At 24.4% G+C, this 27,666-nt stretch overlaps 2 protein-coding genes across 2 annotated transcripts; one reads left to right on the forward strand and one right to left on the reverse strand.

Annotated features, from left to right (window-relative positions):
- Positions 1-258: 258 nt before the first annotated feature.
- On the reverse strand, positions 259-15,913 carry LOC145830174 (mitogen-activated protein kinase 1-like). Its single transcript, XM_082938077.1, has 7 exons — positions 15,778-15,913; positions 13,533-13,715; positions 11,948-12,137; positions 9,520-9,751; positions 5,336-5,467; positions 4,852-5,054; positions 259-954 (listed from the first exon to the last, which is right to left on the reverse strand). The coding sequence occupies exons 1-7, from the start codon at positions 15,888-15,890 to the stop codon at positions 943-945; spliced, it is 1,065 nt and encodes a 354-aa protein (XP_082794203.1). The 5' UTR covers positions 15,891-15,913; the 3' UTR covers positions 259-942.
- An 8,812-nt stretch (positions 15,914-24,725) lies between these two features.
- Positions 24,726-27,570, forward strand: LOC145849815 (uronyl 2-sulfotransferase-like). The gene is made up of 2 exons (XM_082954883.1): positions 24,726-25,222; positions 26,694-27,570. The coding sequence occupies exons 1-2, from the start codon at positions 24,732-24,734 to the stop codon at positions 27,202-27,204; spliced, it is 1,002 nt and encodes a 333-aa protein (XP_082811009.1). The 5' UTR covers positions 24,726-24,731; the 3' UTR covers positions 27,205-27,570.
- The last annotated feature ends 96 nt before the right edge of the window (positions 27,571-27,666 follow it).

The raw sequence follows: 27,666 nt of genomic DNA on the forward strand, positions 1-27,666 counted from the left end.
TATTTTTGCAGAAGTATTTTATAACACAGAATTTAATTACTTAAATATTAAATGTTTACAATTTGTCACTGATTTCGAAATTGAAAATGAACTTAACATTTTTTTGGTTTATTTTTGTAAAAAAGAAACACTTAATGCTTAAGTTTTTATTACTCAGCTTTGAAAAAATAAATAAATAAAAATCTCTTGTTCATACTATACAATTACATTTATTACTAACACAATGACACAATAATATTTGATGTTTATTTATACTTATTGTTGAATTACGAAGCACAAATAAGACAGCGGTTGAAAATAATAATTCAAGAAATATTCTAGTAACTATTGGTAGTGTACAAATTTTAATTAAACAAAATTACTTTTGCTAGAAAAATATTTATCATAATTGACATCTACTACTCAAAAAAAAAAGGAAAGTAATGGATTATAACGAAACGATATTAATTTTGACAGAAAACTGAAAGTAAAACTTAAGTTATTTTTCAAAGTAAGGCTGTTTTTTTTTAAATAATTTTAACACATGATTAATAATTTTTTTTTTGGTTTAACAATGATAAATTTACAGAGTGTTTAAATACAATTTTTGACTTTTTTAAAACTAATAAATTGAAATTACTTCTCTGAAACAAAAAAAAATTTGCTAAAAAAGCTATGTATAACAAAAGTTGATAGTTATTTTTGTAATGCACATATAATTTAAGTAAATTAAAATATCTATTAAATGACATTAAGTAAAACACCAGGAACAAAATTTAAACTGCATTTTGATAATTCGAAAGTAACTTTGCCATATTTAGAGCGCTAAAATGTTTCAATTATTACAGTTTAAAACACATAATGTTACAAATTATTCCAAAAAATAACATTATACACATGTTGTAAACATAATAATGGCGTTATTAGAGGAATATTAGGGTAAACTGGTAATTTGACTTGATCTCAACGAATCTCCTGAAAAAACAAGTTTGTTAGGGTAATAAATAGTAGTAGATAAATTAGAGTTATGGTTGAAAGTTCTTTGTTTTAAGTTTTGTCACTTAAGCAATTTTTTGGGTTATATGTTCTACCAAAATAATATTTATTTTCACTGAAAAAATTACCTATAAAAACTTTTAGCTATTTATTAAAAGCGATTACTTTAGATTAAAAAAGCACTAAACAGAACAAATACTAAAATACATCCGATGTGTGAATACTCGTCACGAAAAACGTGCTACTAACCTGATATGCTCTAACGTTGGTGTTTCAGTTTAAACTAATATAGTTGTATAGCAAAGGTTAGCTTTCATTTATTTGTGAATGAACGGTAAGTGGTTTGTAATTGCCAATAACTTAGCTTTGGAGTGCTTTTTAAGTGTCAATTGTTGTAATAGCTATTAAAAAAGTTTAGACTTGCAATTTGCTTTCAACACATACCATACGAAAGTGGAGATAAGTAAAATTGAAAAACCATCTTGACAAAGTATGTTTTTTGCTTTTATTTTACGGTTTAGAAAGCTTAATAAATCAATTAAAATGGTAATATTTTCAGTACTCCTACTTTAATTATTAAAAAACTTAAAAAATAAATCAACAACCGAAAATTAGAATATAACTAAATTATCAATATAGAACTTGTTAATTTTATTCAATAATTATCACTACAGAAATGACATCGATAAGCAAAATGCGTACTTTACAGTTTTGAGACAAGTTTGAATCATCTAACACTGGATAGTAGCTAGTATTTTAAAACAAATATGATCTGTTCTTGTTCATTTTTTAAAACTTGATCAAAATAACAAAACTGATAACACTTTTTAACTCATTTTACTTTTTGTGATTTTTTCAAAGTAGCTTTTGAGATATAAGCGATCAAAGTAAAAAAGATTAATAGTATAATTGTAAAAGGTGACAGCTAAAAAGGCAAAAGAAGATAGTTTTACTAAAAGTCTACCTTCTTAGGTTTTTGAGTAATTTCATTTAAACTTAAGTAAAATTTATAATTCATTAACAAACAAATTTTATTTTTGTATTGTGTTCATAAAATTAAAACTAAAATTTTGCTTCCTACTAGTTGTTCGCAATATTGAAAAAAAAATTCTGAATATTTTTTTTTTAATGTAATAGAGATAAATTTTTAGTAATTATTTTTTATTCTAAGAAAATCAGCCACGAAAAATTCTCTTCTATACACTACAATTGTACCGGAGCTTTTTTTTTAAACTAATTATATATCAAAAGATGGAATTTTTGTTCTATGAAAAGTATCTTAAAGTTTATACTTTAAGCTTTAATTTACAGGTTAAGTTAATTTAAAAAAAAATCTTAAGCCCTTTGTGGTTTTCTTAATATAGTTTGTTTCCTTTGCACTACTTTTATTCAAAAAGAAAATTTTATTTTATGTTTCCATTTACATCATATAAAAAACATGTATTTGCTCGTTTAACTTCATTAGTTCAATAATACGTCATGAGACATTCATTTTCAATTTTTTTGATCCCACTCGTTTTTTAGATTTAATGTGTACCTTATCGATTTTCTTACTGTAGCCAGAATTTCTTTTTTAAGTCTAGATAAAAAGGTCATTAAAGTTATAATCAACTACGAAAATTTTATACATGGTTTGAATAAGCTTGGAACAAAAATAAATGACATTTACCTGAACGAATTTAAGTGTACAAAATAGAATTAGATTCAAATTCATTAAGGTTTAGAAAAACAGGTTACATAATTTTAAAATCAAATTTATTTTAAGACTTTTTAATAAAACAATATATAGATTTACAATGATAATTTTGATAAATACTTTTTAGTGAGATAGTTGTTTAAAGCAGGAAATTGATGAAAATAGCTGAATAATGACTCTTGAATTTTATCATTTTGCTTTTATTATAACTTTATATAATATTTTACAGTTTATTACAAGATGCAAAAAGGCTAGAAAATTTTTTAAATTATTTAATACTGCTGATGATTGTAACGTAATTTTTTAATACTTTGATTTTAAACTTTTGTCTAGTTTTTTAAAAATATTACTGAATTAAAACCTTTTGAAAAGTTGGTACTTAATCGGTTAAGAAGTTTACAAGATCGAGGAGCTCTTTAAAAAAAATTGTATTATACATAAATCATGTTTAAAGTATAAAATTTACGCTTAACTTAGTTTTTTTAAAGAAAACAATAACAAGCTTAATTTGCAAAAACAAATTTTCAATGTATTAAGAACTGGTTTCAAAAAGTGTCATATCACTATGTTTTCACAGTATTTCAAGAAACCAAACAGTAACACATGAGAAGAAGGAACAAAAACTTCCAAAAACCACAAAATTGAAGCAAAATGAGGCAGTGGAAAAATACGGAGCACAATAAGCACATAGCAGTGCGCGCATGTTCAGCTTACAAAGAAGAGAAGAAATTGCACGCAACACCGACATTCACTTATTTCGCCTCGCAATATTCACCTCTTTACATTCGTGAGTGAAAAGCGTTCAGCCCGCGGCAGGCGAACTAGCGTAGTATTTTGACGCTGCTACTCTTTTGCGCTTGTTGCTTGTGAGACGCCGCTGTTTGAACTTTTCCATGTTTCAGTGTTTAGGAAACAAAAGACTTTTCTTTTTTAGAAAATAGTGTTAGTATACCAAAGTATAAGGCTGTAGATTACTGTAAAGAAAATGTCAAGTCTAAAGTTTTAAGCATGAAATATTAGTTTTTAATAGCAAGAGTCCTAAAGAGAAAAAAAAAACGTAGACTGCACGATTATACCTGTAATTAAACTAAGAACATCCAATACTGTAGTTTAAATATAACCTGCTTACTTTTAAAAGCATCATAAAACTATCAGATACCTATAGAAATTTTTATTTACGATAAACACATTTAAATATTTTAATGATAAAATTTATAATGCAGCAAATTAATTAAAACCTTATTTATAAAGAAAAACACACAGAACATGTGTATTTAAAGTAAATGTCAAATTAAATATTTCTTAAAAATAAACTTACAAAAAATAAATAAACGATGGTTTAAAAATCTACCAGTTTATTGCAACATTTTGTTCGAATTAATTTCGGACAACCGTCCTTCATCTAAGACATTTAGGACAACCAAAATTAATTTGAACAAAATGTTGCAATAAACTGGTAGATTTTTAAACCATCGTTTATTTATTTTTTGTAACTACTGATGCAGGGAAAAAATCACTAGTAAAAACAATTGACTTGTGCCCTGGACCGATTTGCGAGTTATATATAAATCTTAAAAATAAACAAAATGTTGTATAACATTTTTTTTATTCTAACAATATAAACTTAAGTAGTAGTTCCTCATTAAGCGTTTTTGATGAAAATTTTGAAATAAAACTTAAAAAACTTACATAAAAAACCACCTTTATAATAAAACAATCAAATTAAACTTTAAAATAAACAAGTAAGATACTTTATTCACTTACAAAAATTATCATTTATTTCATAAAAAAAAAAGCTGAAAAATAAAGTCGACTAGCTTTATAACAAACTTTATTAATAGTTTGCTTTAATTTTAAATACTTATATTTCCAGTTGACGAGAATTTTTAAACAAAAAAAAAACAATTGTACATATTTTAAATTTGCTATACAACTACATTATTTACGTTTTGAAAATAACACCATTGAAATACTATTTAAGTCAGTCCTTAAAATTGCCAACATTAAACAAGTGATTATTAAGGTTTAATATTAATAAACCTAAAAATACTATAAATATTAGATTTTACAAGCTTATGAGCTTTTCAGGTCTTTTTCTTTCAAAATTTACTTAAACTATTTTTTTGATCATTGGGGCTTATTACGATATCTCTGACATTTCGCAAACACAAAGACTAAACCTGGTTCGACACGTTGAAAATCATCTCCTTCAGCTTCTCCTTGGGCAGATCGTCGAATTCCTCGTGGAAGGTGAACGGCGACTCGGCAACCGGCTCGTCAGCAGGATCGTAGTACTGGTCGAGGTAGGGGTGGGCGAGCGCGTCCTCCACAGATATCCGCTTGTTCGGGTTGAAAGTCAGCATTTTGTCCAGCAAGTCCAATGCTGCAAGTTGCGTTTGAAACAGACGAAAATTAGTTGATTGTAAAACTGTGTAGAGTACTATACGGATGGTTTAAATAATATCTTGCAATGTACAAACAATCTTCTAACTTTTTTTTTAATAGAAATAATTTCCATTAAGAAAACGTTTAAACTTATGAAAAAAACTGTTTTTTTTTTAAAGCAATTAATAAGTGCAAGTTTTATTTCAACTGCAAGTTATTTCTAATTTTGTGATAAAATATCTTATTAATTTTTTATAACGCAAAACAAATTATACAAACCTCTTTCGTCAGCGCGGGCATACAAACTTTTCCAGGGAACTTGCTTCTTTTCGGGGAGGGACACGAGGTAAGCACGAGCTTTCTCGTTGATGATGCAGTTCAGATCCTCCCTAGACGGACTTCCGAGCACGCCTGCAAATATTGTTGACATTTTAGATGTTCAAACGTAAATTTTAATAACTACTCACTAAACATTGGTTCATTTGAAAATCAGTTTTGAAAATATATTTAATATATGTTTTAATAATACTGTTTTAATAGTTAGTAAAACTAGTAGAAATGTTTGAATATATAATTTTTAACTTTTCAAGTTTACATTTGAACGTATGTATCCAGTTTTATATCTTACTTAACCGTATTGGATATAATAGTTGTGTCATTGTTCATAATGATATTTTAGACCTACAAATTGTTATCATTAACTAACTGTTTATGGACTAAAAGACTAGTATTATATAGATATATTGTATAAAATAATTCAAAATGATTTTATGAAACTTAAAGAAATAGCATATTTTAAAATACTAGCAATTTTAACCAAGTATAAAAAAACTTTAATATTTTAATTAAAACTAATTCTACAGCTTGCGAAAGCGAAATAACTCAGCTTTAAAACTTCAAAAAAAATTGTAGTTTAACTTTGTTTCAGATAATGAGTATATTTTATCACAAAAATATAGTAAAAAAAAATTTACGTTTACCGATGTTTTTACATTTTACCTTCATAAGTATTAGTGTCAATGTTCAGCAAGATTTTACTATATTTCACTTGACTAATATTTTATTTTGACTGTGAAGTATCAACATAAAAAAACGTTTGAACGGTGTAACATTTCCTATGTGACGTCAAAACTAAATAATAAGATTATTAAAGTAATTTGCTGACTCAGAGCTTTGTTAGAAAATAACAAATAGTACTATACGTCATTTCAAAATGGAAATTAAAAACAAAATACACAAAGTATAAATAGCGACAAAAAATTTCCAAACAAGTTGACATCTAAACAAACTGTTTTGCTATAAGTAATATTTCAAGTTGTAACATAAATTTACATACATGAGTGCTACATAAAGTATTAAAAAGGCTAGTAACCAACACATTAGATTCTTTGTTTTTATTTATATTCTTAAATAAAAAACCATCTGTTTTAGAAATTTTAAGTAGGTATGTGGTAAGTATGTTTTTAAGCATTAGCTTCGTCTAATCTTGCATGCAAAGTAAAAAGGTCCGAATTTCATCTAAAATTTCTAAATATCATATTCAAACTACACATGTATACTTTCGACTCAGTATAAAATATTCTTTTTTTTTTGCTGTAAGTTACGTGCCACGTAAAGTCACGAGGCATATAAACTATGATCACTGTACTTTGAGTATTAAAACAAATAACAAACAAGCTTTATTCTTAGAAAAAACATTATATAAGTTACTAATAAATATACTTTTACAAGGTTTTAAAAACTATTATTTAAAAACTACTAGTTCTAGACGCTTTTTCAAAAGTATTATAAACAAAATGGAACTCACAACTACATCAAAAACGCTTTGACTTAAAGACTATTTAAAAAAAAATTCAGATTTTATTAAATAATGTAACAATTTTTAATGCCTTAACGCACATTTTAAAGTACCATACTTGAAATTTAAGGTTACATAACTCAACTTGGTAGTCAGTTATACTAAAAATAAAAATTCTTTAGAAAAATATTTTCTAGTCATAGTTTACTTTATTTCGCACTTTTATAAAAACAGCTTGAAAAGAAATCTATAATTCAAGCAAAAATAGCTATTGACATCAGTTATTTGTTCTTCAAACGTAAAGTCTAAAATAGATGATATAAAATATATTTTAAACCTAATCTAAAAGATAAAACATTGCAAGACTCACATATTTTTTAAGTTAATGGTTAATAGTTATAGATTTGGTGTAGCCCTTTTTAGAATACTATCTTTAGAAGATCTGAAATTATAAACTTCATCGATTGTGTTATTATTTTTATATAAATTTTGCGTTTCAAGAAACAAGCTTTTATTCAAACGATAAATAACACATGACGCACCACTTGATCAAACAAGCATCAAGGGAAATATTATCAAGTTAAATTTGATTTTAATTGTAGCAGTATAAAAATTTCACCTAAAATATGTGGAAAGCTTAGTTTCTACAGACATCAAGTTTCAACTTTAATTTGAAGGATCATTTGCAAAAATTACAGCAGTTACATATAACTGCTATATGCATGCACACTCGCTACAAACTTGTTGTTTCCGTGTTATAAGTTTAATATCTTCAATGTTATCATTTTTCATTAATACTTTGAAACTAACTAATATCAACAACTTATCAGTAAAAAGTAAGTTTCTTACTGATAATGTATACAAGTATACACCTTTAGTGAAATTTTAACTAGTTTTAACTTAAGTTTAATAAAAGTTTATTTTCGTAATCATCACCTTGCGTGAAATATATAGTAATAAATTACAAGATTAGCATTTGTTATTTAAAGTAAAGCTCCTAAATTCAGGATTGTCAAAGGTTTTTTGTAAGTTTCTTCGACGTTTTAAAAAGTAAGTTTTTTGGTCCATTTTTAGTACAAAATAGCTTAAGTTAAAATAACTGCCATAAATACTATAACAACAATGAAAATATACTGTAATGTAAAGTTACTTTAAATGTGTTTTTTAATGAAAAAAATAATAATATAACTTTTTTTAACACTTTGATTGATTTTTTGTATCTAATCGAAATTTTGTAACACAACATGTAAAAATAGTAAGAAAAATCTAGGTTTTTCAAGATTTTTTAGTGATTTTTGTTTGAAATTCCAGTTTTTTTTTTCAAAATTTCTCAAAATCAAAGTTTTCCCAGGTTTTTTGGCACTCTTGTTAATTATAATAAAGCTCTAAAAACTAGAATTAATTATTCATATTACTAATAAAATTTTATATACCTTATAGGAAATAACTCTAGCTAAAACTGTAAAGTAACCGGCTAAGTTATTATACATATTTTTTTGTAATTTAAAATAATAACAAGCTTTTAAAAATGTCTTCAATTGATTTCACTAGATTTAAAATTTGAAAACGAATATTAAACACTTTCAAATAAATTGCTTACAGAAACAAAACTGTTCCAAATATAATGAAGTAGTCACTAACGTATTTAAGAATTTATAATCTTAGTATAATGTTTATAAATTAAAGAAAGAATTTGATTTATTTAAGAAACATCTACATCAAACATTATATCTCACTAAAACTAGTACAATCACGTATTTTCAAAAACTTTATTTATCAAGCAAACAAAGTGTTCAGCTATTTTTTTGTTAAACTAAATACAATAAACTTGACTTTACAATGCAAACAAATAAGTACAAATCATTAAAAACAAGAACATTTTATACAGTAATTATAACTTTATAAATAAAATAGTAAAAAATACTTTATAAACAAAACATTAATAAATATTTTACAAATAAAATAGTTTTAAACTTAAATAATTTTATTCCTTCTTTTTCACTACTAAACACTTATTCTAAAAATGTATATAAATAAAATATAATTTATTACTAAATTTTACAGTCTAAATATACTGGAACTTGAAAAATTTATTTAAGTTATAAAGTAATCGTATTTAGCGTTAAAAAACGATGCTTAGTAGCTTGTAATTACTTTAAAGTAAAAAGAGTTAGCTTATTAGTTAAACAGTAAAATTAAAATATAAATAACTTTTACTTACAAATTTAAAATATTCGTTAAAAATCTTAGAATCTTTTTAGGTTATTCTGAATAATTCAAACTGTTTACGTTTGTGCTAATTCTTTTTTGAAAAATACATTAATTATTTAGGTTACACTCACAGTTATTACTTTAAATCTTATTAAGGTAAGTGATAAAAATAAATTTAACTTATGATCAAAACTAAACCACACAATGTACTGATAACTTTTATTTAGATTTATTAGTGTATTTAAATTCAAAATAAATATCTTAGCAATATAGTAAATTATCATTTCTAACAACACAGCATTTATTAGACTAAGCTCCAAAGCCACTTACAAACTAACGTATCAGTATTGCCTAAATACAGCTCTAAAAAACTGAAATCACATGGTAAACAATTCAAGTTAACAAATCATTTTGCCAAATATAAATACAACAGAAGCTAATGACACTAACTCACCCAATATATGATTGAGTTGATCAAGGTAGTGCTTGCCGGGGAAGATGGGTCTGTTGCTGATCATCTCAGCCAGAATGCAGCCCACCGACCAAATATCAATGGACTTGGTGTAGCCCTTAGAGTTGAGCATGATTTCCGGTGCCCGGTACCACCTAGTGGCAACATACTCGGTGAGGAATCCGGTGTGGTCGTGGGCAGGATCGGCCACACGCGCCAGTCCGAAGTCGCAAATCTGCGGGAAAATTGATTAAAAAGAACCAGAAGTTAAACTAAGCGTTGTGAGCAAAAATATTAAAACTATCCATTTGCTACATCAGCTTACTTAAAAAAGTATCAGTCAGGGTTGCCACTCTTTGAGCCAAAAAATCTTCCCTGAGTGACCAAAAATTTCCCTGAGTAACCTTAAATTTCCCTGAGTTTCCCTGAGTATTTTTCAAATCTTAAAAAAAAAAATTTCTCTTCTAACACAAATTATTAATACCTCATTCTTATTTTTCTTCTTTAATAATAAAAGGAAGGTTGTATGTGTATGCTTCTGCATGAAATTTATGAAAAAAACTGTTTTCAAAAACTCAATCTTAAAAGGTTTAAACCAATTAGAAATTAAAAACTAAATTTTTGCTCAACTTTGTGTAAACTTGTTAGTTAACTTTCTACATAAAAGAATAAAGTTTAATTTGTTTGACATTTTAATTGACAAAATTTAATTTTACTATTATAATAATTTCACATGAAGAACTCACTTAAATGCATACATAATAACTTCATTATGACTTATATGTCTTTCCTAGCAACTGTTCTGAATGCAGTAAATAAAACATTTAAAATCTTAACATTATTGTAAAAAAACCTGCAAAAACTGCTACTACTTTTGAAATTATTATTTTTAAACAAAAATTTAACCTCTATTTTTTTAACAAAAGTAATACAACACTAATCTGTATTCATTTTAATTTTTTTTATTGAAAACAAGTAGTTGTAAACAAATAACAAATAACTTTATTATTTAAAAAATAAGAACTAATAGTACAACATAGTGTTTTTTAAACTACATAAGTAACTAAAAATAAGAGTTTATAAGAACTTTTCAATGAATAGTTAACAACAACTTTCATTTCTCTAAACTGTTTGATTTTACTTAAGTAAATATAAATTTAAAACTTAAAAAAACTACAATGTTAATACTAAGAATATTGAAGAACTAGCCACAAGGCTAAAAAAATTCTAAATAACCACTTAAATAATAAAAATTACTACTTTTGAACAAAATATTGAAACTGAATTAACTAAACCTCATTCTAGGTCTAGAAAAAAATTTCCCTGAGATTTTCAAAAACTTCCCTGAAATTTAGAGAAAAAATCAAAACTTCCCTGAGTTTTCCTGAGTTAAAAGAAAAATGCCAAAATTCCCTGAGTTTCCCTGAGATTTTCTACAATTTAAAAATTCCCTGAGATTCCCTGAGTTCCCTGAGTGTGTGGCAACCCTGATCAGTATTAAAGTTAAAAATTGTAAAACTTTACTTTCAAATATGTTGGTGGCTTAATTTTATTTTCAATTATTTAGAAACTATTTTTAACAACACCCAAAACTTTAAAATCATTCATTTGTAAGCTTTAAAGGTGCAATGGTTAAAGACTTAGTTGTTTATTTAGTCACTAACGAATTACAACAAAAGTATATTATTTATAGAAAATGTTAATAACATGATGCTCTTAAGAAAATTTCCAGATAAAATTTACATCTATAAACTAATAAAAACGATAATTGAGTAAAAGCAGATAGGTAATCTAATGATTGTCTAAACAAATTTTGTTATAAAATACAATACAATGTTATAAATAATTGTTTTAGAAAAAAACATATTAAAAACTATGTTAGTCAGTTATTTCTGTTGTTGTCAGTTTTAATATGTTGGTTTATCACAGTATTGAATTTTTTGTGTTTAAATATCTTCATGCTCTATACTATTTAAGAATTAAGGTTTGAAAAAACTTGTTACAAACCTATCTTTTATACCAGAATAATTTGGATCTTTAATTTAAACAATTACTTGATCAAAAAACTTGGAATAAATTCAAAAAATTAGATAATTGCTAGTTGTTAAACTATAGTAATTTTTGTAACATATATAAAATTGTTAACTTTTAAAGAAAATTTAATATCATTTTCAAATAACTAATATTTGATCAATAAAACTGTACAAACAATCTTATAAGTATGTAAATATGAAAACTTTAATCTAGATCAGTCAACTTTATTTTTTGTTTTTTATAAAGAACTTCTTTTTTTCCTAAACTAGTTTTGTGTTAGCTTTTTGTGTGAACGTACTAAGGAAGTGATAAAAATAATTTACTATTTCAAACTACAAAAAATTAGCTAGTAACTTTAAATTAAAAATTACATATAACTAAAGTTTGAAGGAAATACCTTTAGGTCACAAGTTGTATTTAACAGAAGGTTGCTCGGCTTTAAATCTCTGTGAATGACGTTGGCAGAGTGAATGTACTTGAGACCGCGTAGTATTTGGTACAAAAAGTAACATATGTGATCATTGCTCAAGTGCTGTGTTTTCAGAAGCTTGTACAAATCAGTTTCCATCAAATCTTGTACAATATATCTGCAGTACGAAAATTTTATCAAAGTAAAATATCAATTGTTGCATTTGAATTGGTAATATAACATGTTGAAAAAGATTAATCAAATTAAAGCGTTGAGTTATAATTAAATAAAATTTTAGTCATTGATTTATAACCTTAATTTGTTATGTAGTACTTTTTATATGTCAAAAAATAGAGCATAACAGATATAAGTTATAATACACAATACTCAATAAAGTTTTACTCGTTAAACAATAATTATTTATTAAGTATTTTTAGATGAAATGTAAAAGACGAATTAAAACAACTTTTAAGTTTAGCAAATGTTTGGTAAAAAACTTAAATAAAAATTTTGATAAAACTAATGAACTACAATTAGAAACTATGATAATATTTTATCAACTCAAAGACTCGAACAAGGTTTTATTTTTCAAATAATAATCAAAATAGTTAAATATATCGTATAATTAAATTTAACAAAGGAATCTATTCAAGCTGAAGATTCTAATGTTGAAAAATATTTTTTACAAATTCAGACAGTTACTAGTTATTTCTTTCAGCGGTGAAACATAACTATCTGAATTTTTAGTTAATATTTTTACAGTATTTAAAAAAAGATTTTAAAAATTTCAGCAAGCTAATGGTATACAGTGTCAAAGATTTTTTAACAAAAACTAACATTAGCTTTCATTTGAGGCAAAGAGTATATAATATTAAGATATTTTTATAGTGAAAAAATATTTCAATTAACTCTTGAGATATAACCTGTTTTGTATTAAAAGTTTTCAAGGCTAATTATCTCTGAGTTTTTGAAAATTCACTAAAAACCTATATCTTCCTTCATTTTTAAAGCATTTTACTTTAAATTTTTAGATTTTTTTTTGATATTATAAACAACTTGTAGGAAGCAGATTTAAAAAAAAAACACGAACAAAATAAAAAAATAAATTTTATTAAAAAAAATTATACGAAAATAAGAAAAAATAACTTCCCTCAAGTAGTTCAAAATTTATTTAAGATTAGACTGAGAAATCTTTTAAACAATTGCTCAAAATGAAAGAGATAGATTTTTTTTTAAATGGTATACTTTGGTTTTTTAGTTTGCACCTCCCATAAAAACTTTCTAGCTTTGATCGCTTATATCTCAAATGTTACTTCAAATTTTAAGAATGGCAAAGAGGAACTAGTGGTTTTATAAATTATATAAAAAAGTATAAAAACAAAGTTCTGCCTCTTCCTCTAAGCCTTAAGAAAATTTAATAATCACTCAATAAAAGTATTTGTAGTTATGTAAATATCTTTATAGCAAATTTAGTTAAAGTAACATAAACCAGATGCACTATAACTCTTACAGTATTTGATCTATCGAAAAATATATACCTAGTTTGTAAAGCATTTATGGATAAAAAACTTACACATCTTTCATTTCGTTGATAGTAGATGCTTTGATTATATCTTTGATTGATATGATATTTTCATGATTGAAACTGACAAGTATCTTGATTTCTCTTAAAGTTCTTTGGCAGTATGTTTGATGTTCAAATGGGCTAATCTTCTTTATAGCAACTCTTTGGCTTGTGTTTGAATCTGTTGCTGATCTATATAATATTAATAAAAGGTTTATTCAAAATAAAATAAGTCTTTTAGGAATTTAAATATTAGTAGTACAAATTATTTGACCTAATAAATGACTGCGTTTTTATTTTGTATGACAGTTTTTTAACAATAATTATACTTTCTAAAATAGTAATAATTACTAATTTTATTTTATTTTAGCTATTTAGAAATTTAGGTAAAAATAAAAACATCTAAGGTTAGTACCAAGCTAATAACAATTTGTAACATTAATAAAAAATTAATCTTAAGAAAAAATTAAGTTTTATGAATAAAAGCTTAACAGGAATATTAATGGTTTACAAACTGTTATAAAGTACTTCCAGTACATACAATATCAAAAATTAAACAAATTTATGAAAACAATTTTACAATAAAACTATTTAATAGAAGTGTTTAGCTTTTAAACTTTTAGTATCTAGTAATTAGACTTTGCTACAAAATTTAAACTTTACTACTGTTATTCTTGTTAAATTAACTTGTTTCAAGTTATACAAAAAATAAACTCAGTACATTTTAACAAACTCTGAATAAATAATAGTTTGATTAAACTATTATAGCAGTAGTTTTACAAAAAAGGGTAAAAAGATAACAGTTTTAGAATTATTTGATTTTTATCTTCAGTATTTTATGGAGTGGATAAGCAAGCTGTCATTGACTTTTTTGTGAATATAAAACCAAATCAAGTGTTATAAATAGTTTTTAATAACTAGATTTTTTGTTTTCAATTCTATTTTTCTTTCAAGTATTAAGATCAGTATATCTCAAGTGTATAGGAGATAAATTAGTTAAAGTGCAGCTATTTTTTACTTTTTTATTTTTAGAAGTTACCCAAAATTATTTCATTTATTATTTTCATCAAAACTTAGACTTGATGAAACTTAAAAATGATACTTACATATATAGCCTTTTTACCAATTTTCATGGATATGGATATGAGTTTTCAATTAAAATAATTAGTTTGAAAACTCAAAACTTAAGACTTTTTTCTAGAAAACTCAACATTAGTTTTGAAAAAGTTTAAGGGTCATACAACTCAAAAAGCTTGTAGGCTATATATGATCATCTGATCTAAAGGCTATAGCAGTTATCATCACGTTAATTAACTCTGTGCATCCCAATATCAAAAACCACCAAAAGCGCAGTAATTATTTTAAAAGTTTCCCAATTATCTAGTGTAAATTTAAAAACACTCCTTAAATGTGCCTAGAACATGTAATAACTAGTTTAGTTTCATAACAAATTTTGTATACCCATACATGAGCTTTGCGCACCTTAACATTTTCTTGCACCTAAAATTAATTTTAGGCACACTATGAAGACCACTAGGCTAGAACATAGTTAATATAAAGACTTAAAATAACTTTATTAAAAAAATTAGTTTCTTGGGACAAAGTTTTTTTGAGCTATCTGAAAGCAATATTTTGAAGCCTGTTTACTTTTTACTTAAAAAAATAGTGATTGAAAAATTTAAATAATTTCTAGTGTTCTTAGTTAAAATTTTTTCATTATATATCTTATTTTATAATAAACGTTATACAATATTTTTAAAAAATGGTAACAATAATAATAAAAACAATAATAACAACATTAATTTTTTCAGTTGTTTTTGTATAGTTTTTGAAATCCTTTTTTTTTTAATGAAAAATAACACTTACTTTATTTTATTATATAAAAACTGTTTATGTTAGATTATCAATCTTAATGTCAGTTGTTTGAAAAAATGTTTAATGTTGTATCAAAAAATGCTAGTGACAAGCAGTTGTACCTTATAATTTTAATTAATACTTTGAAATTAACAAAAAATAAATAATGTAGAACAACTTTAGAAACTAAATCAACTCAATCTCATAAACTTTTAACAAAAAACTAGTCAAAACTTTTTGAAATTTTTCTAGACTAGTATATGTTTATTGAAACTTCAAACTAGCCTGAGTGCAAAGCACCCTTGCTACTTAAAAGTAATGTACTTGATTAAAAGCAATTTTGAATAGCAAATAACAAATGCAAAATTATCAATGATATCTAAACTAAATTTAAACTTACACAACCATCCCATAGGCACCTTCACCAATGTAACTAAGTGAGGTGTAGCGAGGAGCTACATTAAAGACTTGACCTCTCACAGCACACGGAGTAATCTGATCACTAGCCATCATACAATTACTGATTATATAAATATAAACCTATAAAACATAATATTTAGATAGATAATTGTAGAATGCTGCATATATTTTTAATACCAAGAAAAACTTTTCCTACTTCTAGGTAATCATAATTTATTTAAAAGTTCTTATATTAGTAATTGAAAAAGCTGTCAGCAGAGATGTTTCTTAAACTTTTGTATTTAAGATAATAAGGTTTTTGTGTAGAACTTTTTAAAACTAATACATAAATTAAAATAGATCACTTTAAGAAAAAAATTAATAAATTAACTTCAATTAACTTGGACTTGTTTATTTAAAGTCATAAACAAATGTTATATACATAGAATTTCAACTACAAAAACATTAAAATTACAATTATTAAAACTGTTAGATTATTATTGTTAAGAAAAAGTTCAAGTATAATCACTTTTATGACTTTTTTGCAACACTTTAAGTTATGTTTTAAACATAGATACATTATACACTTATTAAAGATATAAATTTCTTTAATATTTATGTTAAATTGTTACCAGCAATCATGGAGCATAATATTTTAGCAGTTAGTTTTCTAAATGTTGTTGTAGAATTTGGTGCTGTCAGTTTACTATAGGTTTATCTAAAATTGCATCAGCTGATTGTTAGTTTATTTAGATCACATAAGTGGGTTGATTATGTAGTTTTTTGTTATAAGGCAGTGGATACTTGCTAGAGGAATTGAGATTTAAAAGTTATTAAATAACATTGTGAGTGTTTGTCTAACTATGTCTTTTATATAACTAGTTTAATATAATTTGCTTTTATTGAAGATAAAAACTTGAATTTCACAACTTCTAAACATCTACAAACTGAATATAACACAAAAAAACTAAAAAACAAGTTAAGTGTGTCTAAGTTTAAAATAAGCTTTCCTTTAAAAACTTAATACAAAAAAAAAGATACTATTTATAAGTCTGATAACTTCAGTTTTGTAACATTTTTTCAATTTAATAATTAAATTGACATAATCTTTGGTTACACAATTGTCCACTGAGAATACATAACTTAGATAATATAAGCAGTTATCAACTTTTTCTCACCAGCCTCAACCATTTTATTTACAATCTGATTAACAGCTAATAAAGTTGTACTATCTCTCCTAAAACCATACTCAGGGTTACTAAATGTTTTTGGAAAATTTTCTCCAGGTTTTTGAAATTTTCTCCAGGGGTTCAAAAGTACACATTTTTGAGTCTATTTTTAGTTTAAAGCTAAGTTTAAAGTAAGAAAAATAAGAAATGGTTAGAACTATCAAAAAAATCAGTCTCAGTCTTATACAAACGCTTTGAAGAGATCTTTTATTTATTAAAAAACAAACATTTTCAATTCTGTAAAAAACAAAAAATATATACTAGCAACTAGAGAAAATTAAATCAATTTTGTAAAATAAAAAATAATAATAATAAATAAAAATCACCATTTTACTAAAATACTGAATTTTATACTTTTACTACAAAATTAAAAGAACACTTATATTTGAGATTAGTCAGTAAAACTTGATATAACTTTTTCAATTTGAGAAACTGAGAAGACAAATTTTTCTCAAATCGAATAAGTTATATCAAACTTTAAATACATTAAATACTCAACAATTACTTTGATTAAAGATAAAATCTATAGTTTGTCATTATTTTACCAGATTTATAAACTGGGATCATCTCAACATATTTAAGAGACTCAGGAAACAAAAAGTACTCTACTGTCAAACAGTTTGGAGAACAACAATTTTATAACCAAGTCTCACAATCTAACACCTGGAATGAAAAATCATAATGCAAACTTATAAACCGTTCCACATGTGACTCATAAAAACTTAATACAGATATTTAAAATTTTAAAACTATCTTGTTTTATACAAAACACCAATATTTTTTGATAATTAAGTTTTTATTTTTTTATAGGTTTTGTATAATTACAATTATTGGCTATTTTAGTATTTGTAATAATAATATATTATTCCAGAGATTTGCAGATATAAAAAGGAACTATATGCTTTTTTTATGCTTAAAAAAACTTGTTTCAAGCATAAAATTTTAAATAAGGTTTATTGTTAAATAGATTTTACAAGACATGAAATTAAAAAACATTTGAAAAAAATTATATTAAGTTAGTTATAATAAAAATTCTTGATTCTAGTGGGTAGCAGTTTTCTGACCACTGTTTTACTGTGACATAACTGCTTTTTGTAAGTCAAGAGCTAACATTTTCTGAAGCAGCAATAATAATGTAGCATAAATTAGATAAAAGCTCCATATTCTCAAAGCTTTTGCTAATTTGTTTGATATCTACTAGTGGCCTAAACTAGGTTTTTCTTTTTTTCTTGATACATATTACATACTATAACTAACATATAGGTTATCAGAATAAAAAAATCTCATCAATGAATTCATAATAAAGTTTAGTGCTTTTTACTTAAATTATATATTAATATAATAATAGTGGTGTACGACTCTATGACCAAGAGGTTTTTCGTAAAATTTAGAAAAGTATTTTAGTTTTTTATTTTGTTTTGTTCAATAAACTTGTTTCATATCATGCTCGAGTCCGAGTGTGTTTTGTTAATTTAATGAAATAGTAGATCTATCTTGGAGTCTACCTCTACCATAAACTACTTAGATTAAAAAGATAATTTTATACTTCAAAATATTGGGAAAATACTAGTTTTAAATAGGGATATAATTAAGAGGTTTGTTGTTTATAAATAAAGAATTTGAAAAAATTGTTAGAAATATTTTATTTTAAATAATGAGTGATTTTTTTCATGTTTTTCTTAAAATTATAATTTAGTCAGCCAAAAAAGATTAAAAATTAATTAAACAACACGAGTTTTTTTACATACAAGACTTAAAAATATGAGTAACCTTTGTTTAAAAATACTTGTTATTTTGAAATTTACTTTATTTATTTTGTTAATGCTAAAAATGAAAATGTTTTTTGTAGTTGTGTTCTGGTAACTTTGAAAAAGTTTAAAGGCATATAATAAAAATATGAACCTAAACACTTAAAAATACAGTGTTTGATGTTTAGGAACCGTAATATTTTTTTAAATTTTAAAGTTGTAAAAATTACATAATTAAATCAAACACAAAGTAAACGTCTAAAACTCTAAAACCAATAAAAAACATTTAAATAGTTAATGAAGAAAATTTTTATTGGAACTTTTAGAAGTGGAAACTGGCAACAATTTGAATTTTTAAACATTTTTAATCACGATTAGTAATACAACAATTATTTTTTTTTTTTAATGTTGTAAAAAAGCAAAGTAACACTTTTTGTTTTTAATCGTTTTATGTAACTAATGATTTTTTAATTATTCTTACTTTTATTTAGTTCCTAACATAATTTATAGTTTTTAACTTATGACCCTCAATATATTAATGAACTTTTTTACTAAATAGTGATTTCATAATTTTGAAGGCAGAAACTAAACAATAATTTCGAAACTGTTCATTTAAAGAATAAACTTTAAGTTTATTCTTTTTTAGATCACTTGTTTAAGATATATATTATTTATTGAACGACAAAAAAATACGCTTAAAAAGTTTGGTTCAAGGACCTGGTGTACAATAAACCTTTCGGTTATCGATTCATACACCAAAACAGTTTAATGTTATGCCCAGGAACAAACTTTAAATTACATAACAAACAGTTTTGTTTTTAACCATTGATAAACAGCTTTTTCAACACCTCTTTTTTTAACAGATTAAAGGCAATTATAAGGTAAAGAAGAAAGTTTCTTAATAAAAAAAATAGTAAGAGTTTTTGCAAGTTCTATAGAAGATTATTAAAACTTTAAATGATTATCTTTTATTCTATTTTACTTGTGATGGTACTTGGTTTATTCTATTTCTACATGCTTTTTTTTCACAAATTGTTATAAAAGCAAAAAGTAAATCCTTATAATGTTTTTTAAAGATTTTTATAAAAAAGCAAACTAATGTATTTTAGTCTTATTATGTTACAAAAAAACTTTTTTTTTTATGATACTACCCTGCACTGCGGGTTAACTAATTTCAAAAATTGTTTAAAAAGGAAAAAATCGTTATTAATGCCGTTTAGCAATGTAAAATTAATTGACAAATGTTAAAATTTTTGAATAAATTTAAAATTTTGATAATTGAATTAACCTTTTAACAGATAACTTTGTACTGCTCAAATGTTTAAAATAAAATTCTGGCTTAATAACTAAAGATCTTAAGGTCACTATCACAAAATTTTATAAAACTTAATATTTTACAAGATATCTAATAAACATTTAAATTTACATTTTTTAAAGTTTCAATTTTTGGATTTTTTGTTAATCTTTTTGGACTATTTTTTCTAATTTAAAGTGATCCTCCGAAGTCTTTAAGCATTGTACGACTTTAATATTAAAAATAATGAAACTTAGTAATAATATTGTGAACTACATGATTAAATGTATGCTTTTAAGATACGAGCATAAAGTTATTGTTATAGGAAAATCTATTAATTTTTCAAAAAACATAAAACTTTAATGTCAATTATTTTCCTTATCTTAAAAGCTATCTAAAATTTTTTTTTTATTTTAGAGAACGCACCTTTGCCTTTAATTTAAAAAAAAAATTATTTAATTTGGGGTTGGAATTATTTCATGGGGTCCCTCAAAAAATAAAGGTTTTTTTTCGTTTTTTTTCATCAAATGGTATTAGAACCAATAATAAATATTTTTTTTTAATTTTTTTTTTTGATTTCCCTTAGTTTGCATGTTATAAAAACTCGTAAATAGTTATTTTATAAATAATGTTAATATCTTTTACGATTTGGCCCAAAATCAAAATGTAGTATATTACACTATCATTTGCCTTGGCCATTTCCTAGATAAAAAATTGATAAAAGGAAAAAAAAAGTTAATAAGAATGTGAATTACATCAAACTAAATTAAAATAAAATAATTCAATTAAATTTGTTGTATATTCACAATTGATAAGTATATAAGTAATATTAATGCACACTATGTTGAAACACCTTCGAATAATGCAACGTAAGAGTACATTAAATTTAACTCACTTATTGTTTCTTTCTTTTCTGTTTTGTTTTTCATAAATAGTTTAACAAACAGAAATAAAGTTAAAGTAGCATATTTAGCCTTTTAAAAATATTTAAATAATATCTACTAAAACTATTTTGACATTCTGATACTTAACTACATCTCTAACTGTACACACACATAAATTGAAATATATTTTAGTTTGCAAGGAATTCGCTTGACATTTGCAAATTTATTGAACTTAATACACAGTTCAACTAAACGGAATATAGTTAAATATGAACCAAATTGTAATCTATTTTTTAACACTAAAAAACACTTTTTTTATTAGATATAGTTGTAACTAAGTATTTAGTTCTTCAACAAATATGACATCTTTTTCATACTTTGATAATAAATTTTCATACTTTTAACTTTTTTTATTAGTTTTATCACAAAGTTAATATTAAAACTTAAAGATTTCTTTAAGTTTTTTAAAAATACACATTTATTCAGAATTTTTTCAAGCTTACTTGATACTATTTTGTGATAACCAATATAGAACTAAGGTTTATATACTACCTTAATGGTTTTATAAAAAATAAGATATATTAAAAATGTTTTAAAGCGTTAAGTTTACTATTGTATAATAATCTTTAGCTATTCTTATCAAATATTACAACATAATGTTTAAAACTTGTTAAATATTTTTTAAGTGTTTTAGTTTAAAAATAAGGGTTTTGTTAATTATATTTTCATATATGAAGTACAAATTTATAAAATAAAGCATTTATAAAGTGTTTTTTTTTAATTTTTAATAGCAAAGCATAAAATATTTATAATATTGTTTTCTTACGTGAAATATTGAAAGTTTTCCTCCTTTAAGTTTTTCCGGCTTTTTAAAGTAATAGTATTAGTTCTTGACCATTAAGTTAAAATTTTCATTAAACTAGTTATAACTTGGTGATACTAAGTAGATAGCTCATTAAACTAATTTATTTTCAGTCTATTTCAAACAAAATTGTCCACTTAGTATTAACATTGTGTTATTTATTCGAAATATATAGTTTTATGATAGTAAAGATGATATAAATTTTAAATTGTTAAAACAAAAATACATTTCAAATAATTCTTTTTATTTAAAAATGTTTTAACTACTGAATATTGTGCAACATTGAGTAAATTTAATTTGTTTCAAATGTTTTACACTAAGTTTTTGTGCTTAATCAGTTTCATTACTTGTTAAAGTTTAAATCTAATACAACAAGCATTTCTTAATTTAGAATGCTTCTTTAACTTTTATAAAACATGTAAACAAATAAGGACGTAATTTTTAATATAAGAATTATAAGCCCTAAAACTTTGTTGTGTTAATTTTTATGACTTAAAAGTATATTTTTTGTAATATTTTAGTTGGTTTGACTACTAATATTTAACTACTATAAGTATTTTTACATGTAAAAACAACATTTAGTATTAAAATAAAGTTAAAAAAATATTGTTCTGCTTAAGACATTTCAACACTTTTATAAAGTTTTATAAAAACTACAGTCCTTTTTAGTTTTTGTTGAAAATCATAAACAAGCTATATTTATGAAAAATTTATTTTTAAGTTATATTTTTACTTTTTAAGTTATAAAGCCATACTGATAGGTTTCCAAAGAAATTAGCTCATTAGTTTATTTTTTCATTATTAACTTTTTAAGCAAGACAACTTTAAACTTTACAGAGTATTTATTTACTTAGTAAGTATTTTCGAATAACATGTTTATAATTTCCATACGTTAAAAGTTACGTTTGTCATTTTATATTACAAAGATTTGAAAATTGAAAGAATATTGTTTATTTCGATTGCTGTTTAAAAATAAATAAAACTTTAAGCTAATCAATTTTCATCTCATAAATTATATTTATATGTACAACGAACTTAATGCTCTTCAGCATGTACTTTAAGTTTTGAAAAATTTGAAACTCAAATAGTTTGAAATATTTAATAGATAGTTTAGAAAGTCAGGTAAACAAAAATAACTTACTTGTACAACATGTTTTAAAATTTTTACAAAAGATACAAGGATAACACAACGTATCTATCAACGGTTATCTCAATTTAGTTATAAAAATTTTAACATTGAGTTGTAGTGGTGTTACTACTAAAAACTTTATACTAAAACTTTATGCTTTAATGCTTGTTACTAAACTTTTTATTAACTTATTTCATTTTAGTGAAAAGTAAGAAAGCATATAGTTTTACTGTTGATAATATACTTGTTTTTTATTTATTTATTGTTTTAGTTGTATTTAAAAAGTTTAAAGAACATACTTGTTTAAAGAACAGCTTTACTTTTTCTTTTAACTTTTTATTGAAGTATGAAAAATTCACCAGTTTTTAGAGCATTCTCTTTTTATTTAAGTACTTTATTTGAAAATAATTTATTATGATAAAAATATATAAATAACAATAGCTATCATAAACAAACATTATGATATTGCTCATTAGTTGTACAAGTATAAACGTATAAACTACATATACAAAATTTATATTACTACAGCATTTATAATTTTTTTTAAAAGATTTGATTAAACATAAAACTATTAAAATTTTGCTACAAAAATAAAGTTTTAGTAAAATCAAGATAAACATTGTGCTACTTTTAGGTATTTAAGCTGATAAAATAGATTTGCAACAAAAATATTCCAATGAAGGAGTAGGACTGTTGTGAGAATATTGAAAACTTAAGATATTGAAACTTTTTAATTTACAAATTATATTATATTATTTTTTGTTTCAATCTATATGATATACTTTTTTTATGAAAATTGCTCATTCGCACCACCTCAAATAACAAAGTAAGAATTGAGTTTACATTTAACGTTTTTTTTATATTTTAAAGCTATAACTTAATGTTTCAACAAAAAAAAAAAGCAAAATTAATAAAAATATCTTTTTTAGAAACTAATAATCTGCACTTTTTTACATACTTTATGTTGACTAATTTAGGGATAAAGCATATTTTTTTCTAATATTTGTTCCTTTAAACTTACACTGTACACTGCTCCGTGTTTATTTACTTAATTTCTAACTTGAATATGTCTGAATATTTTTTTATCATGTTACATCAATTTTACAAAAATTTGTTCATATGATGCCTTGTTTAAAAAAAAATCGATAGAAATTGAATAAATAAATACAAAGACAAACTAATTTACTAATGAAAATATAGTCGAAGCTGATAGTATTATACATATTTCAGCTATCCTAAAACTGCACTTTTTGTTTAAACTTTACAGAAAACAGTTTTGCGTTCTCTCGTTATACAAGCGTATTATCATAAAACTGTATCGAGCAACTTTGATGAAAAAACTAAATATGAACAGTTACAACAAGATATGACTTTAAAAATTAATGTAAAAAAAACCTAGATATTCAGTTTAGGTTGAACTATATTATAAGATAATTAGTTTTTTTTTTTCAAATTAAAGGTAAAAAACATTTCTATTCGATTGAAAAGTATAGAAAACTAAAAGATCTTTTTTATTGTATTCACAATATAATTCAAAACTACTATCAACAAGTAAAAAGTTTTTTTATGAAAATTGTGTATTCTGCTTTTAGGTAGTGTAATCGTGTTTTATAAGACACTTAATTAATAAAACGTGATAGCATGAACGTAGTTTTTTTTCAATAATTATAGATATACCTACTAATTTTTAAAATAACGTTATGAAAAACAAACATTATATGTAAACACAGAAGAGTTTTTCCCATTAATATAACTTACCTTAAATTTGTTATATTGTTTGCTTATTTAATTTACAGCTTTTATTATACGATGAGCGTTTCTTTTAAAAAGCATAAAGATTTTTTTTTCATTGGAGCTCTTTTTATTGTTTTGGTCTATCTCTTTACTAGCAACAAAAAAAGCTGCGATGCAGAACTGGTGAAAAACGAATTTGCTAAAAGAGAAAATTCAACTGCTGAGGTAGAGTACATCAAAAACGACGGTAGAATAATTCCTATTTTGCAACAAAATAACTACATGAGTCGAGTCGTCTACAATAGAGTTGGCAAGTGCGGCAGCAGAACAATGCAAAACGTTATTCGAAAACTCGCGAAGAAAAACAACTTTAATTTTTTTATTTCGCCAATCACAAGTGATTTTCACCCGAAGCTGACCGATTTGGCAAACGAAGTTGAGTTGATTTCATCGATCGCACCTCCGATGTTATACTCGAGACACATACACTATGTGGCTTTTGAAAAGTTTGGAGCTGCTCAAAAAAAACCGATATTCATTAATTTAATACGTGATCCAGTTAGCAGGTATGTTGTTTTTTAAAATAGTTTGATTTTCTTTGTCTGAAATAGTTAAACTGAAAAGCACTATATTTAGGTGAATGATATGTGTATATGGTAAAGTATAAAAAGCATGTTATGTTATGTTTTTACAAATTCAAGACTCAAAAAAACAGTGTTACTAGTGATATTGAAAAGCAGTGTATCTATTTTACTTTTATTTTACTATACGACAAGCTAATTAAAACATATTCATTTAAAAATAGATAAAATTAATTTGAAACTGTAAAATTTATTAACTATGCTATTTATTTAAACTATTTATTTAAATATACTAATCAAAGGAAACATCTGCGAAAGTCTACAGAGTCTAAGCCTGGACTTTCATATGCTGTGAGACAAGCTGAAGTTAACATAAAAACTTGATCATACCATGCAAATTTTTCGGCTTCGGCTGACTGGCTAGTTTTAATAAAAACTAAACCCGGGTCTCAGTCTACCGAAAGCTTGTGGTCTTATTATTGAATTGGCATGATTAAACTTTTATGTAAACTTTTGTATAAACGCATAGTGTTTCGTTTCACATAAAACAATGAAAAAATATAGTTTTAAAACTTAAAAAAAGTTGTTTAGTATTGTTACATTCGGAAAATATTGTTTTTCACCATTGAAAGAGAAATTTTTCTAGATAGTTGGACTAATTCCAACTTTATTTCAAACTAAAGTTATACTTACATAATTCATTTACAAGCAACTATAAAACAAAAAGCTAGAAAAACATTGGTGAACCTATGTTTTGAAAAATATTCATTATGTTTACTTTTAATTTTTTTTAAACTGTCATCGAAAAAAAATCTAGTCCCAATATATAAGTATTACAAGATTTATAAACATGCTTAAAATAAAAGTTAAATTTAAAAATAATGATATAATTTTATCTTAAAACGCAATATGTAGTACTTTTAACTTACTTTAAGATATAAACATTTAAAAGATGTTAAAAAATATCATTATTAAATAACGTTCTAAAATTACAAAATAGCGTATGTCTAAAATTTAAAAGACTAAGTAAAAATTATGGCAAGGGTAATTTATTTGTTTTAGTATATATATTTCAAGTTCAATTTAGTTTTTTGTACATACTTAGTTACAACACCATAAACCTGCTATCTTTGCATTTACCAATTAACGTTGTTAAACAGGTAGTATTAAGTTGGATTGTATATCACAATGACTTTAAAACAAATATTTTATACTAAGATTTGTGTAAAGCAAAGTTGTCAAATTTCTTATTGTTTAAATGCCAGTTGCGCACTTAAGTTTGAAAAAAATATTTTTGTTTTAAATTAAAACTTCACGCTCGAGTAGTTAAAACAATTTGTTTTAACAACTATGCTATAGAGATAACTAATTTTTGAAGTGCTAAAAAGTATTACAAAACCGTAAATCTAAAAAATATGAAAACATTTTCTTAACTTTAAAACGTTTATTTTTCCAGGTTTTCTTCTGATTACCACTTTAAAAGGTTCGGTGACGAGAGAAAAGCCGTCGGAAGGTCCAATTCTTTGTCCAAAGAGCAGATAAACCTGAACATAAACGACTGTATAATTGAGGGTCACGACGAATGCACTTTGCCCATCAAAATCTGGTACATTGTGCCATATTTTTGTGGACAGGCCCCTTTTTGTCGAAATCCAAACAGAGATGCTTTGCAAATGGCGAAGCAAAATGTTGTCAAAAACTACCTAATAGTCGGTGTTTTGGAAGATTTTGGGGGTTTTTTGAAGGTTCTAGAAACGCTTTTACCGAAGCATTTTAGCAAATCTACAAAAGCCTACGAGGAGTTTTTGAGCGATGCTAAAACTAAAGGAACTGGCTCGCTAGGAAAAGTGAAGTTAAATGAAAAAGCAACTAGCCTGCTGAGAGAACGCATGGCTTTGGAGTATGAGTTTTATAATTTTGTAAATCAAATTTTTATAGACGTAACGAGAAGTTTAAAAATAGTTTAAACAAACTTGGTAGTATAAAATACCTTTTTATTTTGCTTACACGTTTTTATTTTTAAGATCTAAGTTTCAAATCAAGTATTCTAAAAACATTTCAGTACATAGTCTTACTTCATTTTAATAGTCGCACTTTTCTAGGTATTTACGACACACAAAATTCTGTGAATTTTAGGTAATATGCTATAAAAGTTTAGTAAACTTTTATTTTTGTTTATTAAGCAGATTGGCAAAATAGCTTTATTTTTGAAACCAAAGTTTTTTTTTAATTAACTAAATGACTAGACAAAAAAGCATTAACTATAAATTTTTGTGTAATTTTATTTATTTTTATTTATAAAATGTTGATAAATAACTTCTGTCTATAGATTTTTTTTTAATCAAATTTGTTTCCGAAAATTTTATACTACACTCAGTGAATATTTCATACTTATCTTTATATTATTAAAAGTACTTTTGTTTTTTAAT

Source organism: Thalia democratica, chromosome 2, assembly GCF_965202585.1.
Source record: "Thalia democratica chromosome 2, ktThaDemo2.hap1.1, whole genome shotgun sequence".
Classification (NCBI taxonomy): domain Eukaryota; kingdom Metazoa; phylum Chordata; class Thaliacea; order Salpida; family Salpidae; genus Thalia; species Thalia democratica.

Excerpts from the sequence above, each read along its gene's own strand:
- LOC145830174 (XM_082938077.1), bottom strand. The coding sequence starts at position 15,890 with ATGATGGCTAGTGATCAGATTACTCCGTGTGCTGTGAGAGGTCAAGTC. Across the intron at positions 13,716-15,777 it reads GGTGCCTATGGGATGGTTGT|ATCAGCAACAGATTCAAACA; the intron begins GTAAGTTTAAAT and ends AATATTATATAG. Across the intron at positions 5,468-9,519 it reads TCAACTCAATCATATATTGG|GCGTGCTCGGAAGTCCGTCT; the intron begins GTGAGTTAGTGT and ends CAATATTTGCAG.
- LOC145849815 (XM_082954883.1), top strand. The coding sequence starts at position 24,732 with ATGAGCGTTTCTTTTAAAAAGCATAAAGATTTTTTTTTCATTGGAGCT. Across the intron at positions 25,223-26,693 it reads ATACGTGATCCAGTTAGCAG|GTTTTCTTCTGATTACCACT; the intron begins GTATGTTGTTTT and ends TTATTTTTCCAG.